At 34.6% G+C, this 27,967-nt stretch overlaps 1 protein-coding gene across 11 annotated transcripts in view; it reads left to right on the top strand.

Annotated features, from left to right (window-relative positions):
- Window positions 1–27,967, top strand: part of Mpdz (multiple PDZ domain crumbs cell polarity complex component) — a 151,629-nt gene that overhangs the window by 80,830 nt on the left and 42,832 nt on the right. For 8 of the 11 annotated variants that reach the window (XM_077797033.1, XM_077797039.1, XM_077797037.1 and 5 more), the window contains exons 20-26: window positions 6,928–7,212; window positions 7,447–7,570; window positions 12,558–12,756; window positions 16,026–16,067; window positions 18,838–18,942; window positions 22,344–22,436; window positions 27,725–27,902. In XM_077797033.1, the coding sequence (XP_077653159.1) occupies window positions 6,928–7,212; window positions 7,447–7,570; window positions 12,558–12,756; window positions 16,026–16,067; window positions 18,838–18,942; window positions 22,344–22,436; window positions 27,725–27,902 (1,026 nt within the window). The remainder of the gene's footprint in view (window positions 1–6,927; window positions 7,213–7,446; window positions 7,571–12,557; window positions 12,757–16,025; window positions 16,068–18,837; window positions 18,943–22,343; window positions 22,437–27,724; window positions 27,903–27,967) is intronic. The other 3 variants (XM_077797035.1, XM_077797040.1, XM_077797038.1) reach the window with 1 other exon arrangement.

Genomic DNA, 27,967 nt, shown 5'->3' with positions numbered 1-27,967 from the left:
TATTTTTCTATGCTGGAAAATTGGATTCAGTGGAAAGAGATCTCATATATGAATAAGTTGGAAAGTAGGATTTTCAGTTTCCTCCTTTCCTGATTAACAAGTAATTTTTTTGGCCAGAACATTTTGAAAGCATTTTCTTTTATGTTCAAGGTGCACCTGTTATCCTTTCAAATGATGCTGGGCAATCTCCTTGAATTGGTTTGTAAGGTATAATCTTGAGTGGAGCAGCTGCTCCTCTCCTAGCACACCTGAGACTGTCTGGCTGCCTCCTGTCTGGAATGTGTTCAGCCTTTACTGGCCTCAGGGCTGGAAGCTGAATTCATCTCCTAATGGAATCTCCTAATCCATAGCATAGCATACTTCTTCTTGCCAGTGGGACAGATTGCATTGTTTAACTTAGTAATTGTTACTTAAAGGGATTACACAATCTGCATACTGAGAAGCATACATTTTACAGGGTGAATGCTGGCTGTATGCAGCACAACATATTGGCTTACTGACGTCTGTTTGCCTCCTCTTTTTCTTTTCTTTTTTTCTCCCTAAGCAGTTTACTCTTTTGTTGAAGCAAATTTTGGCAAGCTGGCCTAACAAGTGAAATATTTAAACTACAAAACAACAAAGAAGACATTAATGAGGGTGTTCTAAAACACATTGTGAAACTCCTGTGTGCTTTCAGTGTTTTTAGAAAGTAGAACTGTTCTTGTATCATGGTAAATCTCTGAAACTCTGTTTTTTTTTTTTTTTTCTCTATGCCTTTTTTAGTACCTTGATTTACTAGAAAAAATTTATGTGATTGAGAATTTATATAATGCATTTTTTTCTGGGTTTTTTTGCACTAAATTTATTTTAAAAAACAAAATGGTGATTTGTCATGCAATTTAGAATTCACTATTTTTCCTTTTAAAAAAGTGAGCTTACTTTTTAATAAAATAAAATCATGTAGTATATATGATTGTTTAAATATACATGATTTTATACTGTAATAACCGTAAAGTATATATGGATATTTAAGAAAAACAAAGATACCTCCATACTGATTTGAAGGAAGGATAGAGTGTAAGGATCTCAGTCATTCCTCAGATTTTTGTGGTAATCTTGTGATCTTAAATGGTGATTGGAAATAGACATGTCATTTTACCATGTCATTTTACCTGTCCTCTCCTTGATGAGAGATCTTTCGACCCTGGTCAGGTATCCTACCAGAAGTTAAAAGAGCTGATCACCAGAGCATGGACTTACCATTCAGAGCAGAGTTGAGGACTGAGCAGCAGCTTAAGCACCTAAGGACCACAGCCATAACTTGTTCCTGTTCACAGAAGCCTTCCACTAGGGGTCTATTCTGTTTTGTCTTTTGAAAGGAATATGTGTTTGCTTCATTGATGAATTATCATGTAAGGATTTACATATACCCACTTCATGGCATTCAAATTCATTAGAGGTAGTTGATTGAAATATGTTAAAGGCAACATGGTTGAAGCCATTGGTTTTTTCCCTTTCTCATTGTTATGGGTTTTGATTTTTTATTAATCTTTCAATTTCCCTTTTCTTGTTACCTCCAAAGACATGATAAAATGCAAAAATAATTGTTTTCCAAACTTAAATATTCATAGACTTCTTTAAAAGTTTCACATGGTTTCTCAGAAGATGCTTTATTTTTTTCCTATTTTGACTTGAAAATACAACCAACAAAGATTTAATAGCTATATATTGAGTCTCTGTTTGTACTCCTTGTCACGCCCCATTCTCTGCCCTGTAATGTACATTCATACTTTCAGTCTCTTATTTTGGACAGGAAAAAACTGATAATGGTACATGTTCTTCATTCCAGAATATTGGTTTTACCAATTAGTCCTGTGATTTCTAGTGCAGGTTGAAGTTGGTGTCTGTCAAGATAGAAATCTTTTTTTGAACCTCACACACCAAACACAAATAGTAGATTCCTTTTGATTAAATTTTTTTTTTAAAATTCTGTATATTACCATAGATCTCCACATAGTGTCATTCTCCAATGCTAAAATTTGTTGCCTTCACATCTTGTTTAGAATGTTAATGCTGTTTCTTAATTATTTTGTTTTAGAGGTTTGAATAAAAAATAAATAAATCACTCTAGTCAAAATAGTAAGAGTAATTATGAAAGTCTTAGTGACAAAATTGCAGTCTCTCAAAGGTATAAAAGATGTTGTCTTTTCCTATAATAGGAAAAGAACAAGAATGTATCAAGTAGAGGCATATATTAATACAGGTTTTTAGAAAAGTTCAGTTTAGATACCAAGTTGCACTGGAAAATCATAGAGTTATTTTTGGACATTTTATGGGGGAAGAAATATTTTTCTTTTAGATCCATAAGACTTTTAAAAATAAAACTCTGGTCGTTCAGCAACTAGAAATGTTTCTGAAGTAGGCGTATGTTGTCTACTGTGTTGATTAGCTATTTCTTTTCTGTATGTCTGTGTTAATTCCTTCATGAATAATGCATGGAAATTTCTGCTGCACGATTTTCAGTAAACCTCAGCTCACAAGGGTGGCTTGACCTCTTTTTCTGATGAAAAGCAATTTTGAATTGTTCTTTTTCTTTGAGGCGTGGGTGAGATGATTTACTGAAAATTATTATAATTAATTTAGTAATACTGAAACTAACCAGTCCTTTAGTAAGCACATTGTTATTTTTCATGAGAATAAATAAAATAAAGTTGGGTGGATGAGCCAACAGATTATTGTTCAGATTCTGATTGGAGAATGTTATTTTACTATTATTTGTTCCTGAAGATTCTAAATATATGAATTGCTTGCATGATAGAACTACTCTGTTGATTCTTTTGTGTCAGAAATATTTGATAATTATAGAGAAATGATAACTTGTATTGAAGAAGAGAAGTATAATAATTTGTGTTGGAGCTATTAAACTAATCAAAGAGAGAGCCATCTCTTATACTATATCTGAAATAAGTTGTAGATGGTTAAAATCTAAAAATAAATTATATAAATACAAGAAAAATACCAGAAAACATTTCATTTACATTGTGTCAAGGAGATATTTATGATATTTATGAAGCTATATATAAAACCTAGAAGCGCAAAAATATTGACAAATTTGATTACACAAAGAATTTATCTTTGTAATGACATAAATATTACCTATACAAACTTAGGGGACAAGTAACTGGGATAATATTTGTAGTATATATCACAAAGATTTTATATGCAGAAAAGGTCAAGAATAAGTGAAAATCTGTTGATTAAAAAGCTGGAGGAAGGACATAAAGAAAATGTTCACAGAAGATGTATAAATGATATGATCTTGCTAATTGTCAGAGGCATGCATAATAAAACACTGCTGAATATATTTCTGACCGATCAGATTACCAAACTGATCTAGAGTTGGAAAGATTAATAGATATTCACATATTCTTTTTTGTGGAAGAAAATGAAAGATAGTCTAGCAATAAATAGCAGTATTTTAAGTGTGCATATAATTTGACCCACTACTCCAGTTCTGTAGTTTATAGGAAACACATTATCACACATGTGTATAAAGTTGCATAATATAAATAAATAACTGTAAAAGCTAATAGTTATTGGGTAATTTCTGTTGGGCCTGTACTTTGTAGTAATTAATGGTCTGTTCTAACAGAACAGATAATATGGGTTCTGTTGTTTTCCTTTATTAGTAGGCCAGGGAACCAGGGCTGTTTTAGTCAGTTTTTTCACTTCTGTGACCAAAAGACCTGATAACACACTTAGAGAATATGTTTATTTGGGGGCCTGTAGTTTTGGAGGTCTTAATTCATAGATGGCTGACTTCATTCTTTGGGACCTAAGTTGAGGCAGAACATTATGGTGGAAGAGTGTGGTAGAGGAAAGCAGCTCAGGACATCACAGCAGGAAGGGGAGAGAGAGAGGGAGGGAGGGAGACAGAGAGGGAGGGAGGGGGGAGGGAGAGGGAGGGAGGGAGGGAGAGGGAGGGAGGGAGGGAGCGAGGGAGAGAGGGAGAGAGATCTTCACCAAGACAAAATATAAACTCCAAAGGCATATTCCTAAGGGCCTACATCCTCCAGCCACATCTTACCTACCTGCTGTTACTACCCAGTTAATCCCTGTCAGGGACTGAGGCACTGACTAGGGTAATGTTCTCATAATCCAATCATTTCACCTCTAGAGTTTCTTACATTGTTTCACACATACACTTTTGTCAGATACCTAATATTTCAACCTCAAAAAGGGTATAGAGTGTTTAACTTTCCAAACTCAGTTAACCAGATGTGGAGCTAGAATTTGAATTCAGGTAGCCTGGCTCCAAAGTGTACACTCCAGTGCCTTTCATATTTAGGAATAATTGATAGCCATAAAACACTGGAGTTGACTTTTTCTTTTTTTGAAGTGACATGGACATTTCTTACATTGAGATGTGAATATACTGGGGATAAAAAAGGAACAAGTTAAAAATGCCACTTAATGTATGGTTCTGTTTAAGTTTTAAAAATGTATGTATATATCAACTTGAATGTGTGTGTATCTGTGTACGCGTATGTATATATTATGCAGATGGATAAAAATATGATCAAACAACTAAGTGATGCCAGGCATTTTTACTGGAGGAGGTAATAGAGTACCTGGTAAGAAGGAAGACTTTTGTGTTCATACACAGTGTACGTCTGTAAGGCTTGATTCTTTTTTTTTTCTTTTTACCTGCAAATGCCACAATTTTAGTCTCTTTTAATGCTGAGTAATATTCCATTATGTATATGTACCATAGTTTCTTTATCCATTCATCTATTGTGGGCATCTAGGTTGCTTCTATAGTTTAGCAATTGTGAATCTCCTAACAGTTTTCTTTTTTATTATTATTATTTTATTTGTTTTAATTAGTTATACATGACTGTAGAATACATTTATGTACTTTGATATATCATACATAGAAGGGATATAATTTCATATTGGTTATGTAGTCACATATATACATACAGGAATAATGTCTGTTTCATTCTATTATCTTTTCTATCCCCTTATCCCCTCTTCTCCCCTCCCATCGATTCCCTCTACCTAATCTAAGGTAACACCATTTTTCCCTAGTGCCCCTTACCTTATTGTGAATTAGCACCTGCATATTAGACAAAATATTCAGTGTTTGGTTTTGTGGGATTGGCTTATTTCTCTTAACATGATATTTTTCAATTCCAACCATTTACTGGCAAATGTCATAATTTCACTCTTCTTTAAAGCTGAGTAATATTCCATTGAGTATATTTACCACATTTTCTTTATCCATTCATTCATTGAGGGACACCTTGGTTCCATAGTCTAGCTATTATGAATTGAGCTGCTATAAACATTGATGAAGCTGCATCACTATAGTATGGTGATTTTAAGTCCAAGGAGTGGGATAACTGGGTGAAATAGTGACTCCATTCCCAGTTTTCTGAGGAATCTCCATACTGCTTTCAATAGTGGTTGTACCAGTTTGTGGTCCTACCAGCACTGTATGAGCATACCTTTTCCCCAACATCCTTGCCAACATTTATTGTTGCCTATATTCTTGATGATTGCCATTCTGACTGGAGCGAGATGAAATCTTAGAGTAGCTTTGATTCACATTTCTCTAATTACTAGAGATGTTGAACACTTTTTCATATATTTGTTGATCAATTTATTTCTTCTGTGAACTTATTTATTATAATTAGGTATATATGATAGCAGAATGCATTTTGATTCATCATATACAATTGTAGCACAACTTTTCATTTCTCTGGTTGTACATGATAGAGCATCACACCATATGTGCAGTTATATATGTACCTAGGGTAATGATGTCCATCTCATTCCACCATCTTTCCTGCCCCCATAAAGCTTGAATCTTACATGGTTATGTGCTCATCATATGCTGCTTTTGTATTTTAAAAATATCAATCAAAGAATTGAAGGGAAAACTGATGTGTTTATTCAGCAGCAATTCAGGAAGTAATTGCTTGCCCAAAGCATATAAATTATACAACATATCTGCTGTAAGTAGATTACATGTATTTATACAGATCTATAGAATTTGAATTTCAGAGAATTGTAGAAATTGCCTAATATATAGCCAAGAGAGATTCTGTGCTAATAACAGAGCCTAGATTAAAACCTACATTTTATGACCACTCAGATTAATATTCCTCCTATTAAATATTGAAGAATATTTATATAAATTTTCCCTATAATAATCCAAGTTACAAGCCTGTCTTTTCTTCTCCATAAATACCTATAAATTCAAGTCAAAATAATTTTCTCTTGGAGGTTCATGAATCCAAATCAATTAATGTTATAGTTTGCATGCATTCATTTCAATAAGTAGATCTTCACTGGAAATGAACTACACTTTAAATGAGATTAGATTCTAAGCTATTTGCTTCTCTGTGAAGTCAGAATAATATTATTTATGGATAGAACATAATATTCTACATAAATGATCCTATGTATGGTATATTGTACAAGGGTAATTCAGAATAGGAGATTGTGATTTGCAGTAAATTTATTCAAAAGTATTTATGAAAATAAAGGCAGAAAATTATGCTAAATGAAATATTTGTTAATGCATATCTCTATCTATCCATCTATCTATCTATTTTTTTTTTGTGTGTGTGATACTGGGGATTAAACCCACTGGCAAGCTATTACTAAGCTATATCCCCAGCCCTTTTATTTTGAGTTAGGGTCTTGCTAAATTGCCCATGCTGGCCTTGAACTTGCTATCCTCCTGTCTCAGCCTATTCAGCCCCCCAATAGCTAGTTAATACAGGTATGTATCATTGCACCAGCATTGTTAACACTCTTTAAGTAATGAATACTTGTGATTTGTTTTTCACTAAATAGTTGCTCATTAAGAAGCAGTGTTATAAAATAAATTGATTTAACTCTGGTCACGAGTTTTAATATTTTTTCTTTCATTTTCAGGATATAACTGAAAATTCTTCTGATCCAGTAATTGATCTGCATATGTCTTTGGAAGAACTATATGCCCAGAATCTCCTCCAAAGACAGGATGAGAATTCATCTTCAGTAGACTTGAGCTTGGGGCCTCCTTCTGGCTTTAACACAAGTGATTATACACCTGCAAATTCTACTGAACAACAATATGAATGTGAAAACACAATAGCTTGGACTGAATCTCATTTACCAAGTGAAGTTGTATCAAGAACAGAACTTACTTCTCCTGTGCTGTCTGATTCAACTGGAAAGGTAATATTTTAAAGGTTGTGGTATGTGCATCATAGTGAGGTAGGGGATAGTGGAGAGTTAGAGTTCTGGCTCATCGGTCATTTGGAATGAGGCTCCTCTGACACATGCCCTGAGGCAACCTCTGATCTTGTTTTTCTTGCTGAAAAACATAGAACTAAAGATGTGTAGTGTTGAAATCATGCTCCAAAGTCTAGTTTTCCTTTCCATGTGACTTGGATTATTTTTTTTTTTCAGGGCTCTGAGTACTTAATTGAACAGAGTTCCCTGGCCTCCAATGTGGAGTGTATCATGCTACAAAATTCATCCAAAGAATCTTTTGAAAGGACTATTACTATAGCGAAAGGCAATTCTAGTCTCGGTAAGTTCTGCATTTACCCATACATCCCTACTCTTCCAACCCCCTTGACAAAGGGAAATATTGAACATGGTAGGTTTCAACATTTTTTGTTGTTGTTGTTGCTGTAAATAAGAAAATATATGTTAGAAAATGTCTTATAATTTTATGTGTTTTCTTTTTATGTACTCATTATTTTTCCTTAAATGGTTAACAGGTTTGTTTATTTCATACTAGCTTAAATCTCTCATTTACTTAATTAATTCAGAGTATTCAAAAGCTTCATTTACATTCAAGTAAAAAATATATGAATTGTGTGTGTATGAAACAGCAAATCAGAAAAGGAATTCTTAGAAAATGAAAAGTCAGCAATTTGGAATTCTAAATTCTTTGGAAAAGGAAATTATTAGTCTCTTTGAGTGTTACCAGTTACATATAAGTCATTTTGTATTTAATTTCTTTCATTCACTGAAATAAAGACTAAAGACAGGCAGGTGTACCACTACCAAAATATAAATGCAAATTATTCAATAATACCTTCCAGGTGGCAGGATTTTTAAGTCCTCTGTTACCCATAAATTGTTTCGGCTAGTTAATGATCACATACCCTCTGAATTGAGCAAAGAAGACTTCCTGTGGAAATAAATCTCAATTACAGTAGCTAAAATTGAGTCTGTACAGAACACATTTGTTCTCTTACTGAGTGAAGCAGTCATGTGACTTAGCCCTGTTCCTGTTGATTCATCTTGATAAACAGAATGATAGATTAGTTGCCCTGAATGTCCAAATGCCCAAGACTCCAGTTATTTCATTAAAAAACCTGTTTCTTTTATAAAGTACCAACACTCCTTACATTAGTATCTTATGGCAGGGTCTTGTTTCCTGGTTAAATTTGAGAATTAGCAGAGGAATCTGTAAGTACTCTTTTGGTGAGTGAAATTCCAGTCTCTATCTCCTTGGTTTTGTTCTGTTTGGTGATGGCTGAGTACTACTAACAGCAAGTAAATAAAGAATTGTAGCACAGATGTTTCTGCTTTGTTGTGCTCCAGGCATATACATATATGTGTGTGTGTGTATATATATATATATATATATATACACATATGTACATGTATATATGTACACATACATATAGAGAGAGGTAGAGGAAACATTACTAAAACCTGTTTGCTTAGGGTTAAGTATGTGAGATGGCTGGTAAAGTAAACGGAGGCTGAAGGAATGATAGGTGGACAGCATATGTGGAGGGCACAGGACTTCTATTGTAACCCTCTACTGCAGTGGGAGAAAATAACAGTAGTGTGAGGTGATTGATTTCTGTTTTAAAATTCCAACATAGTTGGTGAATTAGATTGGAAGCATTTTGAGGCTCTTATAAAGAGCCAGAGTTTGAGTACATCTGATTTTACTGTCTTGATTATTTGAAATTAATTACCTACTTTTAGTTGATTCAATGTTGAATTTTGTTAAAATCTTTTCTTCCTCTATTGAGAAGATTATATGAATCTTCTTGCTTATTCTGTTAATGCATCAAGGTGCATTTATTTTTTTTTGCCACAAAATATGAATATAACATAAAAATTGATCATTTTAACCATTTTCTGTATTCATGATATGGCTTTAAGGGCATTCACATTGTTGTATAATCATCACTGTCCATCTTGAGACTGTTTCATCCTCCATAAGTGAAACTCTGTATTAGTTAAATAGTAGCTCCCCTTTTCTTCCTCCTCAAATCCCTGTCAACTACCATTCATTCTATTTTCTGACTCTATGAATTTGACTATCTTAGGTACTTCACATAAGGGGAATTTGTGATGTTGTGACTGGCTTACTTCACTTACCATAGTGTCTTCAAGGTTCATATTCATATAGCATATGTCAGAATGTCTTTCCTTTTTAAGACTAAATTGTATTTTATTGTAGGTGTACGTGTTTATCCATTCAACTGTTGAAGGATACTTGGGTTGTTTCCACCTTGGTTTTTAAGTTTGCTATAAAATATAGTAGGTTAATTTTGCTCTGGGAAAAAATAGTGAAAGGTAGAAGGATCTTTTCTTTTTTTTACTGTGTGCAAATCCATTTAAACCTCAACAGCTCCATTTTGAAATTGAAGTGTAAAAGAGCCCTTTTATTTGTTCTGTGATTGTGAAACATTTGTTTATGTGTGAAATCAGAGATTTATTAGTTCACCACCCAAATTGTACTATCAAAGCATAAGTAACTTTTAGTTGTACTTTTTTGCTTCATTTCCATTATATGATTTAATTTATATACTCACAATATTTATAGAGCTTTAGCCTTGGCTGGTTGACTTCTTGGTATACCCTTAGTGGTTTGTTTTTTTTTTAGTTTTTGGGGTCAGGGTTGGGTACCGGTGATTGGACTCGACTGCACTTGACTGCTGAGCCACATCCTCAACCCTGTTTCTTATTTTTTATATAGAGATAGGGTCTCACTGAGTTTCTTAATGCCTCATTTTTGCTGAGGCTGGCTTTGAACTCGTGATCCTCCAGCTTCAGCTTCCTGGGCTGCTTGGATTACAGGGTGTGCCTCCGTGCTGGGCTCTTCTACTTTTTAGAGTTCAAATTCACCACGTGCCAGGGTGAGATCATTTCTCTTTTATGTCCTTTAACAGGAAATGTTTAATGTTCAGATTTCTACATCACTTAGATTAACAATTTAAAGGAATCATGAAAAAAGCCTATTTTAAATATCTGTGTAATATATTAAAATAATGAAATTAAAACATTCAGTTAAGCTTTAAAGTGGGAAGGGATTGCCTTTACAATGTGAAGTGACAAAAAATATGATAAATAATCTTTTAGAAAATCTGAACAGAGCTGACTTTGTGCTGGTAGAAGAGTGTGCTATAAGGGGATTTGTCAGTGAGCCCATTTTTTTCAGATTTAGTCTCCCTTTGATAGCTATATGAGGTTTGCAATTGTAGTTTTACGGATAATTTTTTTCCCTACTGATGACCAGAAGAAATTATTAGTAAGTAATGGAGCTGGGATATAGCTCAGTTGGTAGAAGTTGCTTGCCTCACATGCACAAGGCCCTGGGTTTAATCCCCAGCACCCCCCACCCCCCGCAAAAAAAAAAAAGAAAAAGAAAAAAGAGCCCAGAAGACCCTCTTAATTACACTTAGGCTAGGGGAGTGGCTCAGTTGGTAGAGTACTTGCCTTGCATGCACAGGCCCAGCACTGCAACAACAACAACAAAAAAGCCTTACAGGTTTCTACAAAAGCTTTAATAAATTCATTTATTTTGGTTTCATAAATAACTTGGGTTATACTTTCACTTTGTTAACTTTTGGGTGGGCATTCTATATACAGATATACACACATACACATGCATATAGTGACCTTTAAAATTATCTTTATAATTTTTGATAGGTCCATAGTTCATTAGCTAGTTATGTTGTATTAGGGCTTAAGAGGCAAAAACAAAGTTTTTTAGGGAGACAGGGAAGAAAAGGAACATGTTATATTCCCTTCACTGATTAGGTGTGGAATCATGGATTAACCCAGGAATCCCTAAAAGTACTCATACCCTTCAGAGGTAGAATCAGGACCCAGACCTGTCTTAGTTCTCACAAAACTTATAATGCACTCAGTATAGTACTTGGGTTACCCAAGAGCATGTTGTGATTGCTATTTGTTTCATTTTGAAGATCAATCAAGATTTGTATTTAGCCTTTAGAAAGCAGTGTTCTTTGCTTTGGGATAGAGGTGCACTTAAACATATCCTATGAGTTTTCTTTTTATTTTTAGTTTTACATCTGTACTTTTGAGTACTTTGTGCCAGATACTTTGAGACATTCTCCACGTGTTTCTAATTTAACACTTTAAAGAAGAAGATGGTACATGCCTGTAATCCCAGTGATCAGAGAAGCCAAGGGAGGAGAATTGCAAGCTTGAGGTCAGCCTCAGGTCTTGGTGATGCATTAAATATAGGGGATGAAAGAGGTGGGGCATTAAATATAGGGGATGAAATAGGTGGGAATAAAGAATAAACCAGATATTCTGTTTTGAGTAATGTAGAGTTGTGTGGCAGTACAATTAATCAAAAAAGGGAAGACAGATGGGGAAATAAGAGTAGGAAAAAAATTGGATGTTCAATTTCATACTCACTAAGGTTGCATTTCTTGTGATTCATCCAGGGACATGTCAAGAAGGCAATTGAATATCCAAATTAGGAATTCATAGGAATTCAGAGAGAAAATGGGAATAGGTTAGATTTAAGTTCAGTTTAGTCAGCAGAACGCTGTGCATATAGACACTGTGATAGGCACTGGGGGTTAAGTTTAGAATAAAAGCTTTAGGAATTCTGTGCTGTGCTTTTTTGTCTTAAGCAACCTATGTAGTATTTGGCAAATAATAACCATATAGTAAATAGATTGTGAACAAACATATAACCTAAAAATAATGTAGTAATAATTTCTTAATTTATAAAGTTAATTTTCCATTTGAAGTCCTATCTTTATTCTCTTACATGTATAAGAAATGAACTAACTGCTCTTGTAAAATTGATTTGATACTGTTAAGGCATTCTGTTTGAAAAAGCTTTCTATTTAAGGGGGCAAGACATCAGATACCACAAATACATTCATCCCTCCCATTAATTCCATAATGTAAAAAGATTGCATCTCTAACGTATTTTTATCTACATACAATTTCACAAACATTTTAATGTGCACTTAAAATTTTTTGCTTAGAAAAACATTTCTTTTGTTTTTTAAAATATTTTTTAAAATTGTCACTGGACCTTTATTTATTAATTTATTTATATGTGGTGCCGAGGGCTGAACCCAGTGCCTCAAACATGCTAGGGAAGCGCTCAGCCACTGAGCCCCAGCCCTTTCTCTTGTTTTTATTGACTAAAAATGTTACTCCTATTTTTATCTATAAATCCATAATGATTATTATATTAAAACACAATCATTATATTAGAACACATTTGAAAATTGTGTATTTAAATCCATATATGCACTTCTCAATTTCCATAGGGATGACAGTAAGTGCTAATAAAGATGGCCTGGGGATGATTGTACGAAGCATTATTCACGGAGGTGCCATTAGTCGAGATGGCCGGATTGCTGTTGGGGACTGCATTTTATCCATTAATGAAGAATCTACCATCAGTTTAACCAATGCCCAGGCACGAGCCATGTTGAGAAGACATTCTCTCATTGGGCCTGACATAAAGTAAGTATCAATTGGACACCAGTTTGGCTTGGGAAAGTTTTAGGAATTCCAATGTGTTAGAATATTTTTTTCAGTATATATTTCACTTAAATATGTGAAAATTATCACATACTTAACAAAATCATTTCAGAATTTGACTATCTCTGAATAGTTCTTGTTTATACATATAGTCTCTTTAAGACTACAACTGTTGAAATTTGGAAAACAACATTACTTTGTGTTTTTAATTTTAATTTTCCAGTGATTTCTGTAATAACCCTAGATGTGAGAAGTAATCTCCCACAGAGTGGGGATGTACACTTTTAGATTTTTAGAAAGAAGTGTGAATTGGCCTCAATATAAAGAATTACATACTGCCTAATTGTCTCTATGAACCCTAGAATAAAACCATTCTTTAATAGCCAAGCATGAGAAAGATCATGCAGGACAGTGCCCATCTGACGCATAATTTACCCTTTAATGAACTACTGCATGATCCAAAGGGATTCAACAATATGTTTGGTATGGTCTGATTATATGTCGTGAGTTATTTTTTCTGGAAGTGCTTAAAATTTCCCATAACCCCATAATGTTCTAATAGCACATAATATATGTTGTTTAGTTTCTGAATCGCTAAATGTTCCTTGAGTCATCATAAAAATCAGTTCATGACTTTATTGTTACACCTCATCAATGTTCCTCTAATATCAATTATTGAATATTTATGTTTAATATATAAAGGATAAAATCAAAGATCAGGGAAGGATGGTATGCCTTAATGTGAGATAATGATTACTGATATGGGAGACTTTATTTATTAATAATATTTTGCTGATAGCATTCTTTATTATTGCAAAGTGTATACTGATGTAGCTTTGGTAGGAAAGGCTATATTTACAATATGTTTTCCATTCAGCCAGCAATAAAAAGCAGAAAAGTATATACCATTTGCAGTGGTTTCTGCTGTCTTATAAAATGAAGATACCATTTTTGAATATTCACTAATGGGATTTCATATTTTTGCATGCCTGTTTTATTTTACAGTTGCACAGATCATGAGAACATGTTACTGTTTCTTAATTATCTTACAATGATAAGAGTAAAAGTGAACATTGTTTAAAAATGTCAGCCCCTCTGTTGTATGAAAATAGAAACTAAGTGCATTCCCTACCTCTTGTAGCCAGTGTTTCTTCCTTTTGCTTAAAAGAAGGCAAGAGAGGGGGAATAGGAATAGGAAGGACAGAAAAATGAATCAGACATAACTTTCCTATGTTCATATATGAATACAGAACCTGTGAAATTTCACGTCATATACAACCACAGAAATGGGATCCTAATTAGAATAAGTTATACTCCATGTAGGTATGTCAACATATACTCTACTGTCATGTATATCTAAAAAGAACAAATAAAATGATAAATGATATAGATGCATATGGAGACTATCGAAGGGGTTTTGGTCTACATAGATTGGATGTAGTATAAATACAAATGACCTGTTACTGAGTACTTGATTTATTGCGCTGTTTCCTGTGTGTTTCCTTTGCATATGGTCTGTGTATGGGCACAGGTTCCCTGCTCACTTTTTGCCCTCTAAGCACCAGAATCAGTATCTGCTGCTAGCCTTACCCTTTTGTTCTAATGTACTACAGAAATTAAAAAGTGGCCCCCCAAATATGAATATTGATGAATCAGTTTAACCTAAATCATGCATCTAGCCAGTTCTGGAGAAGTTTTGATATACCTTTTGAAGCTCAAAAATCACCCCTTCCCTCCCTTATTGTTTTGGTTTTTCTTTTCTTTTTCTTTTTCTTTTTCTTTTTCTTTCTCCTCTCCTCTCCTCTCTTCTCCTCTCCTCTCCTCTCCTCTCCATGCATATTTCCCCTCTCCCCCACCCACTGATCCAGCAGAATTACCCATTGATAGAGACAGCTACTTCATTATTACCTCGAAGGATATCTAGAGAGCTAGTTTTCTAATTAATTGCATTCAGATCTCAGCAGTCAAAATGTACTATGAAGTTCTATATTGAAGGAAGGAAAGAAAGAAGGAAGGAAGGGAGGGAGGTAGGAAGAAAAATACTATCGCTTTCCCTCCTCTGGGAGTCATTCTCTCACGTGCACACTTATACATACATACATTACACACCGATACATACACATACATACACAGAAGCACAAAACATTGATTTCTTCCCAGGTGTCCCACTAATGCTGTGATTCAGGTGGTATAGCTTGATTTATTGAGTAAATGATAAAAGGAATATAAAGTCATACTTGCATGATCTTTTTTCAGGAAAAAAATGTTAGATGATGAAACAAAATAGCCATTTAGATTGATCAGGGCTAAGCAGCATGGTCCCTGCATTTTGCATAAAGTGTTTTTGGCCCCATCCCTTTCTATCTCTTGCCCTTCAAGAAGTAAAAAGTTTACAATTACCTTGAATCTTGTGTGAATAATCCTCCCAAAAGGAAAGTCTAGTGGTTTCATTATTGTACATGGAAGCATAGCACTGCCTCTGGCCAATCAAGCTTTGTACTCAGTGCCTGGATTTATGCTCCATGCACATCACTTTCTCTTTATTTCTTTTTATAAATTTAGCTTAATCTGGGCTGGTGGTGGGGAGGTGTATTATAACAAAAAGCCTGGTTCAGTTACATAACTGATTGGTTATAGGGAAAGCATTGCTCATGCAGACAATGTACTGGATTTCTTTTTTGCCATTTACCATAGATAGCTAGGAACTTTGTGTGTGTGCATTCATGCATGCCTGGATAGATAATTTGAGTTTCAAGAGTTCAAGAACAGCCAGTTTAAGTTCCAGGTTTCATTATTTTCTATGAAAAACCAGATGTGAAGTCTCACCAAAATGCATTCTATTTCACTTCTCACTCCACCTTGCCAGGAGCTCTTATATTTCTGTAATAATAGCCAGGGTTTTGTGCTTAGCAGCAGCTGCTTGTAACATCTGCCAGATAATTACCAAGCTGAATCAGAATTCACCTGCCTTAACCTAAAGTGTGGGATGAATTCCTGATCAAGGAATAAAAGATTGATTGCAGTTACATTTTTCCATGCTTGTTAATAATCACTGCTATAGACACTAGTAAAGAGCAGATGCTTTTCTGGGGGAGGTGTAGATGAGAGGGAGGTGGAAAGGGAAAAGGAAAAAAACAACCAGGAGCACCCATTTTTAACTACATATGTATGCATCTCACATTCAGCACAAGACATTGACATTTGTTAACACCATTGTAAAAAGATGCCATGGCGTATGCTTCACATTCTAGATTTTCTGCAGCACCTGCTGACGATCGAGCCCCCTTTTATGTGTGAGTATTGGTGATTCAAAAGCTCATTATGGCCGTGTGTTACAACTTGTCTGTGAAAAACATTTCGTGCTTTTGTAACTGTCCCAATGTAGTGATAGATCCAGATATAGATTCACTGTATACATTTTGGGTTTTTTCTTTCATGTATATAAGAACATAAATTCCAACAGAGCTAAGAAATTGTTACATTTCACAGTGCAATGATGACTGGGAACTCATTTGAAAATCATTTTTTCCAGCTACTAAGCTTTCAACCTCCTTTGTAAGAGAATAATCCTGTCTGCACGTGCAGGCACAGTCTCTGGATTAATAGCTATATCATATTTCAGCATCACTAATGGTATTCTTTTTTCTTCTACTCCATGTGTAACCAAAGGTTAGTTTACATTGAAGGATTTTAATATAACTCTCAGATAATCTGTTTTCAGTGTTCATGCAGTTTGTAATTCGGTTTCAGTGTTCTTTGTTGGTGATGTGACGTTTTTGTGTGGTCGTGTAACCAGGCATGTGTTGGGATTGCTCTGTGTACTGTTGCATTGTGGGATGCTTATTCTCCTGGCTTCACTGTTTATATTGGGCTAAATATTTGTGAAAACTGCTGCCTTTGCTCTTTCTCACTGCTACTCAAACTATAAAACTCCCCCTACTCCCTCCCCTTTGTTAAAAAAAAAAAAGCTTTAAACAAATATAGAGAAAAACTCACTTGAACATTGAGTTATGAACATCTTTACCTTCTCAAGCCAGTTAAAGATCTGAATGCTTTGAGCTTATTATTACTATTGGTTTTGCATCCTGCATTTGCCCCCTCACCTTTTCCTGGCTTTAACTTAAGATTTTAGGCTTTATTTATATTAGTTTTCCCAAATCTTCAGAAGTTATACAGTTTTTTGAAATAGCCTTTTCATAGTTTAGGTTTTGTGTTTATCTTTATTGGGCTTTGTATAAAATGCAGTCTCCTGATGCAATGTATCACACATTTTTGACTCATTAGTTTTGAAGGGATAATGGCAACTTTACTATTCAATATTTTTTGTAGTACCTTAGAGAAGATGTTTTTATAGATGAATAAATCAAGTATGGCCAGAATTTGAATGAAGCTTACTCACTCTACCTAGTGCTTTCAGATTTAGTTTTTGATCCTTAAGGTAAAAGAAGAAATTACTAAGAAATTCCTAAAAGTCCATGTGTTCTGCTGGAGTTGTGGATATGATAAGCAGAGCGTGTGTCCTGCTGGAGCACTGTCTTACATCTGTATAGTACTTCTTAGCTGATACTGCCCTCTTTAAAAATGACACTTTTGTGGTTGAGGGTATGTATGGTTAAGCTATGGTGATTTACCTCTCAACATGCTCCTAATGACAGACAGAACCCAAACCCAAGTGACCCCACACTTTGGAGAAGTGAAAGAGTGAATGTTTTCTGTGGAATCATCAATATAGCTGATATTATGCATCCTTTTCACTGCAGAAATTATGCTAATTTTGAAATTTTTATTTTATTATAAAATAAATGCAGTCTATGTGGCCTTGCTCTCTGGTGCTGAGATTTTTCTGAACGTATTCTCCTAATGGATAAATTATGCATGGATTTCTATTTGGGGCATGTTTTATACATATTTCTTTCTTAGTTGCACAAGATATCATACTAACTTCAGGTACAGTATTTCTCTGACCTTACTTTTTATTATTGTGAGGATATTGAACAGACTACTCAAAAATCATATCAACTTTGAAAATAGGCTTGTAGGAAAGCATTAAACTTTCAAATACCAGTTTCTAAATAGAATGGCTATGCTCAGAATCTAGCACAGTACCTTCTACATTATAGGCATTAAGTCAGTACTTGGTGAATTAACAAATAGTATTTCTCATGTAAACAGTAGACTTTCCTTTGAAACAAAAGTGAACTAATGAGAAATTACTATAAATTAGATCTTTCCTTAAGTGATTCAGCAACTTCATACTTTTGAATTGAAAATTCATCACATAATAGAGCTAACATAATTATTGGTAATGCTTGTTAAGTGTCCATAATGAATTATTATGAAAAAATATAAACTGAATTGAGATATTTATAGCATACACCTAATTTGTTTCTGCTAGGGAACCCAAATGTCTTTGGACACAAATGAATGGTAGTATTGACAGTTACTATTATTTTATTTTGTGATGCTGGGGATTGAACCCAGGGATTTGTGTACTAGGCAAGTGCTTTTTCCACTGAGGTACATCCCCATCCCTCTAAGGATTTATGCATCTTCCTAATTTTAAAAAAATTGCTGTTAGCTTTCTCATTTGGAAATGTAAATAATGCCACTTTCCTTCTCATATGATTATTAGTAAACATATAGTTTATTATGGCATTTAAAATTTTAATTTTAGTTATTTTGCCTATGGAATACTTTTGGCCTTTTGACGTTGAATGATTTGCTGAGTGTGCTAAGTAAATCAGGAGTGAGGGGACAATATAATTTTTTCCTACACTTTAAAAGCTTTTCCTAAAGGGTAAAACTTTGCTTCTCTTTGTTTTTATGGACTTTGTTTTTTTTTTTTTGGGGGGGGGGTGGGCATACTGGGGATTGAACAACTGAGCCACATCCCCAGCTCTATTTTTGTATTTATTTAGAGACAGGGTCTCACTGAGTTGTTTAGTGCCTCATTTTTGCTGAGACTGGCTTTGAACTCGTAATCCTCCTGCCTCAGCCTTCTAAGCTGCTGGGATAAGAGGCATGCACCACTGCACCCAGCTCATGGACTTTGCTTTGTTTCAGAATTACTTATGTGCCTGCAGAACATTTGGAGGAGTTCAGAATAAGTTTGGGACAACAATCTGGAGGAATAATGGCACTGGATATTTTTTCTTCATATGCTGGCAGGTAAATGAAGCATTAAATCTACTGCAGTGAATGAACTATACAGCAAACTATAAAGAAGAATTTTGAATCCTGAGTCAGAGATTAAGAACAAAGTAAAAGTTTGAGTTCTTTTCCTTCTTTCAAGATTTTTAAACATTTTCTCCATTTTTCCCTCAACTGCTTAAGTAATTATCGTATAGTGTGGAAAATTTGGGAAATATATGAATATTCAAATCAAGACATTAAAATAATCTTCAATGCTGCCACCTAGTGTAGCACTTTAAAGTTTTGGTAATTCACACCAGGTTTTTGGTAATTCAGGTTTTGGTAATTCACACCAGGTTTTAATATTATTTTATTACTTCCTTAAAACACAATTTTTATGGTTTGTATATGTTTTTTATCCATAATATTATCAAACATCTTCAGAATTTTATTTATTCCTTCATTAAAATATATAGATAGATGTAGATTTAGAAACATTTTTGATAGATACATTTTTACTCAGGAGAATGTTGAGCCTAATGTGAGGTATATATGCATGTTATAGCTTGATACAGAATGTTTAGCTTTTTTATAGACTCTTGATGTTCTGTATATTAAGAAATGGTAAGTGTTATTCCTTTAGGAAAGACAGCAACCTGGGTTTAATGCTGCTGCTAAGTTCAGAGCAAGGGGAAAAAAATCATATCAAATTTCTTTCCCCTGAAAAATGTGCCTTTTCTTCAATCTCAGTTATGGACTTTAAAAAAAAATTACACAGGTAACTAACTGAATGCTAAATTCCTCTTTAAGCATGCTGTAGAACAGAAAGAGCCTCAAAAGCATTCTGGGGTCTTCTCAGAAGAGTTCTGTGATGCCTAAGAGGATGTCAGAACATCCCAGAACAGTCTGGTGTTCATCAACACTGCAGGAATCATGATATAGTATAATCACTTCCTCTGCAAGTTACATAGGACCACAGTGTACCAAAAGTGTTAGGGAAGGGAAAGGCATGCTGTGTGTTTAATAAGAGGAAGGAATGTTGTAGTCCTTGGTGTCTTGTGAATTTTATGGAAAAGGAGCATGCACTCCACCCTATACAAATCTCCGCTACACTGTACTGTCGTATTTTTATCTCTGGGTTAGTGGCATGAATTGATTATAGTTTCCTAGTGCATCCAGCCAAAATGGGAATGGCCATAATTGAGATGCCCTTCTTTAGTGTTTTCAGTGGCATAATTAAAGAATATACCAGGTAACATCTTAGTACTGTTAAGTTCTAGACCTTCAAAATATCAAAAGGTATTAGAAAGTAAAAGCTATTTTTAGTATTATGCTTCCCTCAGCATAGAAAGAAAAACCTTGATGGTCTATCCTGTGACCAGCTGCTTGCTGCTTACTATTGATGTCAGATTGCTTAAAATAAAACAAAATTACCTTCATTTTATAGGGGAGGAATCTGCAGTAGAGAGAGATTAAATAACTTACACAAACTGCACAGCTAATAAGTGTCAGAGTCAAGCTTGGAATATAAGCATTGAGACTCTGTTTTTAACCATTTATTCCAAAAAAAAAAAAGAATCATAGTTGTCCATAAAAAATGTGCCACATAAAAACAAAAGGCAGCATTGCCTTTTGTTTTCCACAAAGCTCAGGTTTATTGGAAAGATGGCCTCAGTTGAGATCATACTGCAGCATTTCTATGTGACTTTGTCCCAGTTATTTCACCTGGCACTCGTGTGGGTATAAAGAGAGTTAGTGTTGAAATTGATAGAAATTTCTTTGGTTCTCAACAGTGTAACATAGGGTCGAAAAAAATCTAATTCATTTTTGGCCGAGTGAGCCCAGAAAGAAGAAAATTAGTGCATTTTGCTCTAAGGAACCCTTAACGCTTGAGTTGCCGAAGCCACACTCTTAAGATGGATAAAGAATAATCAACACATTTAGAGGAGCATATCTGGATTAGTGAAAGGATTCAAGATTGCAGAAAAATTTGAAGAGACTGAGTTTTGTGTTTCAGAGCCTTCAGGATTAGTCTTCTCATAGCTGAAAAGTCAGGACCATGGTGTAGTATGGCTAAGAGTGTTTTTGAGTAGTTCCCCCCTGCTGAGACTTCAGGTCTAAGAATCTGTCCACCACCTCATGACTTCACTGCATATTTTAGGGACTCTTCCCAAGTTCTCATTCTATTTGTCTTCAAAACCTACCTATAACATCATATTCTCTCCAGTTCTAATTCCAGAGGGTTAGGCCTCTTTTTCACCTCTCTGCCTTGCATCTTCTGTGTTTCAAAGTCAGCTCCTTGACACAAGTTCGGAATTCCCTTCTTGGAATTTTTGCCAGCTCTTCTGCCCTAATGTCAGGTTTGGACTCTAGGAAGCCTAGCCATACTCAGAACCTTATTCTTCAGTATAGTAGAGGGGAATTAAAACACGAAACCAATGAGTAGGATCAATAGCAGGTAGATTTCCTTCAAGCACATATGGAGGTTGGATTCAATGACTTCTGATTATATAATTTGGAAACTTCAGTATTCCTATATTGGAGAATGGCTATAGTTTAAACATACCTTTTTTTCTTTTAGATTTTTCAGTTTCTATAGAAAAAAATCAATTTAAAATGTTTTTAAATCAGAATTGTTGTAGCCTTCTGTGCTTTAAAGGGAAGATGTGGATATGTTCTTTAGAAATCCAATTTTTACTAATAGCTTAAGAACCTGCCATAATCAATTTAACATTTTCGATTGCCTATACATTGTCATTTGTTGATACAAAGTGTACCTTTGGGAAAACAAATAGTTCTTGATATAATTATTGTGTAGTTTTATTTATATACAGACATTTTGTTATATGCTTGGCATTTGTCAAAATCAATTGCTACAAAAATTGAAAAATGATCTGGCATAGGCATGTTATACAACTTTCTACTCAGATATTCTATGTCAGGGACCCCTGGATGGGCAGATACTGGACCAGAAGCATTTTCCATCTTTCCTCACAAGATGTTTCAGTGTGGTCCATTTTTAGGAAGAAATACTAAACTATTGGGATTCTTTCAGGATGGGGAGCAAGATTGCACATGCTTATAACCAACTTGGTGCCTCTTGCTTTTTTGCACATGATAGAAATTTAGGAGTATTTGTGGAATAGTTGTATAAAATTCCACTATTTATTTCCTTCTTTATCAGCCAAGAAACAAACTAGACAAGGTTCTTAGGATTCAGCTATTATCTCCAGAATAAGTTATAGTAGATTGATCATAGTGTAAGATTCTAATTTGTGGTGGTTAGTTTTCTTTTCCCACTGCTGTAAAAATATTATATAGTTATTGACCAGATATGGTGAAAATGTAAAGCAGTTCTGCATTTTTAGCTTAACCAAAAATTAAGTATATATGAGACAAGATTAAATGGAGAATTCTCTGTGTAATTCTTTAACTAGAGATATTCCAGAACTACCAGAACGAGAAGAAGGAGAGGGAGAGGAGAGTGAACTTCAGAATGCAGCATATAGCAATTGGAATCAGCCCAGGCGGTAAGAATTTTTTTCTTTTGCCCATTTGGTGTGTTTAAAGAAGGAAGTGTGGTTTCAAGTACCAGATTATATCTTGTCATTTGTGACCTTGGACAAGTTGTTTAATATTCTTATCCCTCTATTTCTTCATGTGCACAGTGGAGAAAATCTGAATGCCATACAGAGTTAAAAATCCAAGAATCTGGCATGTAGTAGGGACAAAACAATAGTAGAAAAAGAAATAATGTGTAGGTAATTGGAATGGATATTTTCTGTATAACATGAAATGTTCAATTAAATCTACCTGGCATTTGTAGAAACTAGATATTCAGGTATATATTAAAAATGTGTATGTGTGTGTGTATGTGTGTGTGTGTGAGAGAGAGAGAGAGAGAGGGAGGGAGGGAGAGAGAGGGAGAGGGAGAGGGAGGGCGGAAGAGAGGGGAAGAGAAGAGAATACCTTGTTATTACAGGCTACTTATCCTAAGCAATACTCTGTCTTGCACCAGATTCATATATAATAGAAAACATGGTTTTCTTAAATATGCTCAGATATGTTAATGTGTTTTAATCATTAAGGTACATTAAAGTGTTCATGCTGAGGTAATCAACTTCAATTTAATAGGAATGTATTGAGTCCTGACATGGAAGCAGACCTAAAGCTGATGAATTTGGAAATAGCAGAGAAGTAAATATCAGATATAAATCTTATCTCTAAGGAAGTTATATACTTGGCTGGGCAAGATATAGAGTCACGTGAAAAAAAAGCAGTATAAGATATTTTGCATTAAGTGTGAATATAAGTAATCATTGGATAGTGTCTCCAAACAAATCTATTGGTAACTATCCTGATGGTTCCTTGCTTTTAGTAAACATTGTTATTTGTTACACAGAATAAATAAAATTCTCCAGAGATAGAATACAGTTTGATGATTTTCCCAGTTGAAAAAAGAACTTGAGCCTCTAACCATCATATTTAATTATTTTAAAATACAGAAATCATCATTTTCTGTTTCTTTCAGAGAAGCAGTAAATATTTATTGAATGAGCTTTTATTGAATTTCTTCAAAAATATTCAATTTGCTTTAAAAAAATCAAGGTTTCTGCATAGCACTACCCACATTAAGAATTAGTTTTAGATCTATGTCAGAAAATAAAAGGTATCCTATTTATTTTAGACAGAGGCAGAAGTAACTTAAATATAATTATTTTGTAGCAGATGGTCATATGGTTAACTTAAATTTTGTCAGAGGACAGTAATCAAGGGGAAAAAGGAAGATATGTTGGTCAGTTTTTTTAACAGCATTATGAGAGGGAAAATAATTCTTAAAAAGCATATGCTAAACGTGAAAGTAAGTAAAAGCTACATTGGAATTCTGGCTTTGATGTTTTCTAAGACAGGTGACTTTATCTGTGCTAGGTCTTAGCTGCTTCATCTCTAAAATGGGGTATAGGCAGAACTTTTTGAATTTGGGGGAAGAGCCAGTGAGTTAATACACCTAAAAGCCTTAGCATAATGCTCTGCACAGTGAGTTCCTCATGGTTTGTCTTGTCTGTAGTGATGTGATATAGAATACTGATAACTAAGCAAAGAGAAGATACCAAACACAGGAATCATTATCATTATGTAGCTCCTTACATAAACAAAAGGAAGTTTTCATAAACCCTTCTAAGCAGTATACCTTTTGTTCACAACTGTATATAGAAGCACTAAGGTACTTTTGGGGAAAAGTTTATAGAATATAAGGAGAAAGCTTACCAGAATAATAAGAACCTTTAGTCAGCGAGGACATGCTTCATTTCATCCATTCATGAAATCTGCAAGAATTTACTTCCTGTGGAAATAGAGAATAGTATTATTGAATTATAAATTTTAACATTGTAAAATAGGCTGTATTACTGTTTGTTTTACATGTGGTTTTCATTTGTAGAATTAATACTTTATGTATCATTTTCCACCTTTCTTAATTTTTCTTTCAACCCAGTATTTTGGAGATCTATCATATTTAATACTTAATATCTTATTCATTCAATTTGGAATGGATATTTTATTATATTTAATGGATAATTATTATTCTGTTGCATTCCAATGTGAATATACCAGTTTACCCATTCTCAGGTTAATATTTGATATTTGCTATTACAGTAATTCTGTGTAGTAAATATATCTATTTGTACTTTTGTAGGAAACTTTATCTATCTGTTTATCCAGAAAAGGAATTACTGTCCCATAAATTAATATATTTTTAAATTTATTAAATCAGTTGTTAAATTGCTTTTCAAGGTGGCCATACCAAGTTTTCGTTCTGTTTTAAATATATGAGTTCTTTTTTTTCTATATCCTTGTTATCACGTCACAGAGTGTTGTTTCAGTCTGGTGGATGGAACATGACACCTAGACTTGATAGACCTATAGGTATAACAGCATCAGTGCGGTGGGGTGCACCTCTACTCGCATCACATGAACTGAATTTTGTATTTTCTTCCATTAGTGCAATAATCATCATCTGCAGCATTCTAGTAATAAAGCATGTGATGGTTGCTTACACCATGCCAAACCTTTTCTTTTGCACTTATATGCTTTAAGTAATTGGTTGCATAACTCTCTGATTATTTGTTCCATTTCATAGTTATGTAAGGTGATCAATGTTATGTGTTTTAAAGAGCAGAAGAGCAGACTTGATTTTAGAAACTCATCTTATACCCTAAGCAGTCTGGCCTGTGAGCTGTGTTTTACTTTTACCTAAGTTTCATTCTTTATAAATCTATGTATAAATTTCCAGAAAGACTGCCTTTTTTACTGTAGAAGTAAAAATGAACCTGTTCTATAGTGTTTCTTCTACAGGTCTTCTTTGTCTTTCCCAGGGATATTTACCGTTGCTGTGTTCAGTGACTAGTGAATTATCACTGTGGTCATTTTGGCAGCTCTGTCTTTCATTGTCTTCTGCATTGTATTAAGAATTTACAGCCTTTAGATCTAAGCAGTATATGCTATCTGTACCAAAACCCACTGAAGCATACAGAACTATTACCTAAAAGTTACTTCATCTCTCTGTGATTCTCCCCTTGTTTGTTAAGTGGGACTAGTCAAGACTATCCACTTTGTGGGGATGGTTTGAGAATTAAATTAAATGAATGAGAGAAAAACAATGGATATGATTTTAACTAGTTTATCCACAAACATTTTGCATGATCAAGTATCATGGTAAGAGTCTTTCAAACTAAACATGTAAAATTTCTGGGATTATATATTTTAGTTAAGAAAATGTACTGACCAAAGGATAATTGTATATCTGTGTCTGTGTTTATCTGATTCATTGCCCACTCTACCTGTTTGGAGTGCTTTTTAATCCCTAGACTTTTCTTTCTGGAACCTCCTCCATTTTGTAGGAGTTCTTACTTCCACCATTCCTCTGAGGGAGCATCTCAAATGTCAATGCTCTGGGCATATTTGGCCATGCTGTCTTCTCCTGCCTAATGTCTAACACTGCCTTCTTTGGTGAGGCGTAGAAGAGACTGCAGGTTGCCATCACTTCCTTAAGCTCTCTGTTCAGTGTGTTGTCTTCCAGCACCCTCGGCTGCTGCCTCATCTCACTGCAAATCACCGGATTTTTGTATCCCTGCCTTTTCACTTTAAATCCATTCATAACTCTTACAACTGTTTACAATTATTCCATATGAGTCATGCATTTATTTTCTAGGTAGGGGAAGCTCTTTCAAGGCAGAGGAAGTAGCAAGTGCCAAGGCCCCAAGGCAGGAGCATGCCTATGAATTTAAGGAACAATAAGGAGATAATACAATAGCAGAGTGAGAAGAGCATAGTGCAGTTTAGGGAGGTTAAAGAGATAGTGGAAGGATCAGATCATGTAGGATTTTGTCAGCCACTGTTATTCATGCCCTGACTATTAATGACCAGGTCTGCCTTGGCAGGAAAGACTTCTACACAGGCAAGTTTCTAACATAGCATGTGCAGGAGTGTTCTTTCTCTGGATTTGGCTGCTAAGCTTAGAAGCTGCCATCTGTTCAGTGGTAGCAGAATTTCCTGATTACTTAATGTCTGTAATATTAAACCTCCAGCAAAATGGTACTTTTATATTGGTCTGTGCCCCAGCCTGGTGTGTGAGAGCAATATTTACTTATAACAAATCAGCTTCATAAATACAATAGTATTTACATCAGACTCTACAAAACACATAATTGTGAAAGTACGTAAAATCTATTTTATTTTACTATTAATATGCCATTGGTTTTAAAATAATTATCCATTATTATTTTTAACCATTTTTAAGTGGTTTGCACTCACATCACTATATGACCATCACCGCCCTCCATCAGTAGAGCTTTTTTTCATCTTGTAAAACTGAAACTGTGCCCATTAAGCAGTAACTCCCATTCTTTCCTCCTCCACCCCCTGGCAACCACCATTCTCTTTTCTGTTTATGAACTTGACTGTTCCAGCTGTATCATGAGTATAATCATATTGCATTTGTCCTTTATTTCACTGAGTTGACTTATTTTACTTAGCATAGTGTCCTCAAACATCATCCTTGTTGAAACATGTTTCAGAATTTTCTTCCTTTTTAAGACTGATATTCCACTGCATTATATACCATTTTGTTCATCTATTGCACTCATTTTGATGGATACTTGTGTTGCTTCCACCTTTGTCTATTGTGAACAATGCTTCTGTGGCAAAGGTGGACAAAATGTCAATTTGAGACCCTACTTTGAGTTCTTTTAGACATATGCCAGAAGTAGAATTGCTGAATCATGGAGATTATATTTTTAATTATTTAAAGAAGCTATATTCTGCTTTCCACAGCAGCTGCCCTATTTCACATTTCCTCCAGCAAGGCACATGGTCCCATTTTTCTCTTCAGTACTTCTAATTTTTGCTTTTTTGATAATTGCCATCCTAAAGGGTATGAAATAGTATCTTACTGTGTATTGATTTGTATCTCTGCTAATTAGTGATGTTAAGCATCTTTTCACGTTTTTATGGGCCACTTACATATCTTCTTTAGATATTCATCCATTCAAGTCCTTTATCTAGGTTATGTTCTGGATTTTAATCCTTTACCAGATGTGATTATCAAACTATATTCCTCCTGTGTGTTGTTGTCTTCTTTTGCTTTGGATGGTGCCCTTAGATTTACAAGGTTTTCATTTTGATGAAATATGTTTGTCTCTTTTCCTTGTATTGTCTGTGTCTTTGGTGTCTTAAACAAGAAGGCATTGCCAAATTCAGCACCAAGAAGCTTTTTCTCCAAGTTTTCTTCTGAGAGTTTAAATTTTAATTTTTTTTGTAGGGTTGAACTTTGGAGAGAACCAAGCAAATCCTTGGGTATCAGCATTGTTGGTGGACGGGGAATGGGAAGTCGCCTCAGCAATGGTGAAGTGATGAGGGGCATCTTCATCAAGCATGTTCTTGAAGATAGTCCAGCTGGCAAAAATGGAACCTTGAAATCTGGAGACAGAATAGTGGAGGTACCCTCCAGTGAGCTTTCTGTACTAAAGTTCACCCCTCTTCTCCCTCTGTGCCAATCTTTACA

The sequence above is a fragment of the Urocitellus parryii genome, chromosome 4 (genome assembly GCF_045843805.1).
Source record: "Urocitellus parryii isolate mUroPar1 chromosome 4, mUroPar1.hap1, whole genome shotgun sequence".
In the NCBI taxonomy this organism is placed as follows: Eukaryota; Metazoa; Chordata; class Mammalia; order Rodentia; family Sciuridae; genus Urocitellus; species Urocitellus parryii.
This window is presented reverse-complemented; position numbering and strand designations above follow the sequence as displayed.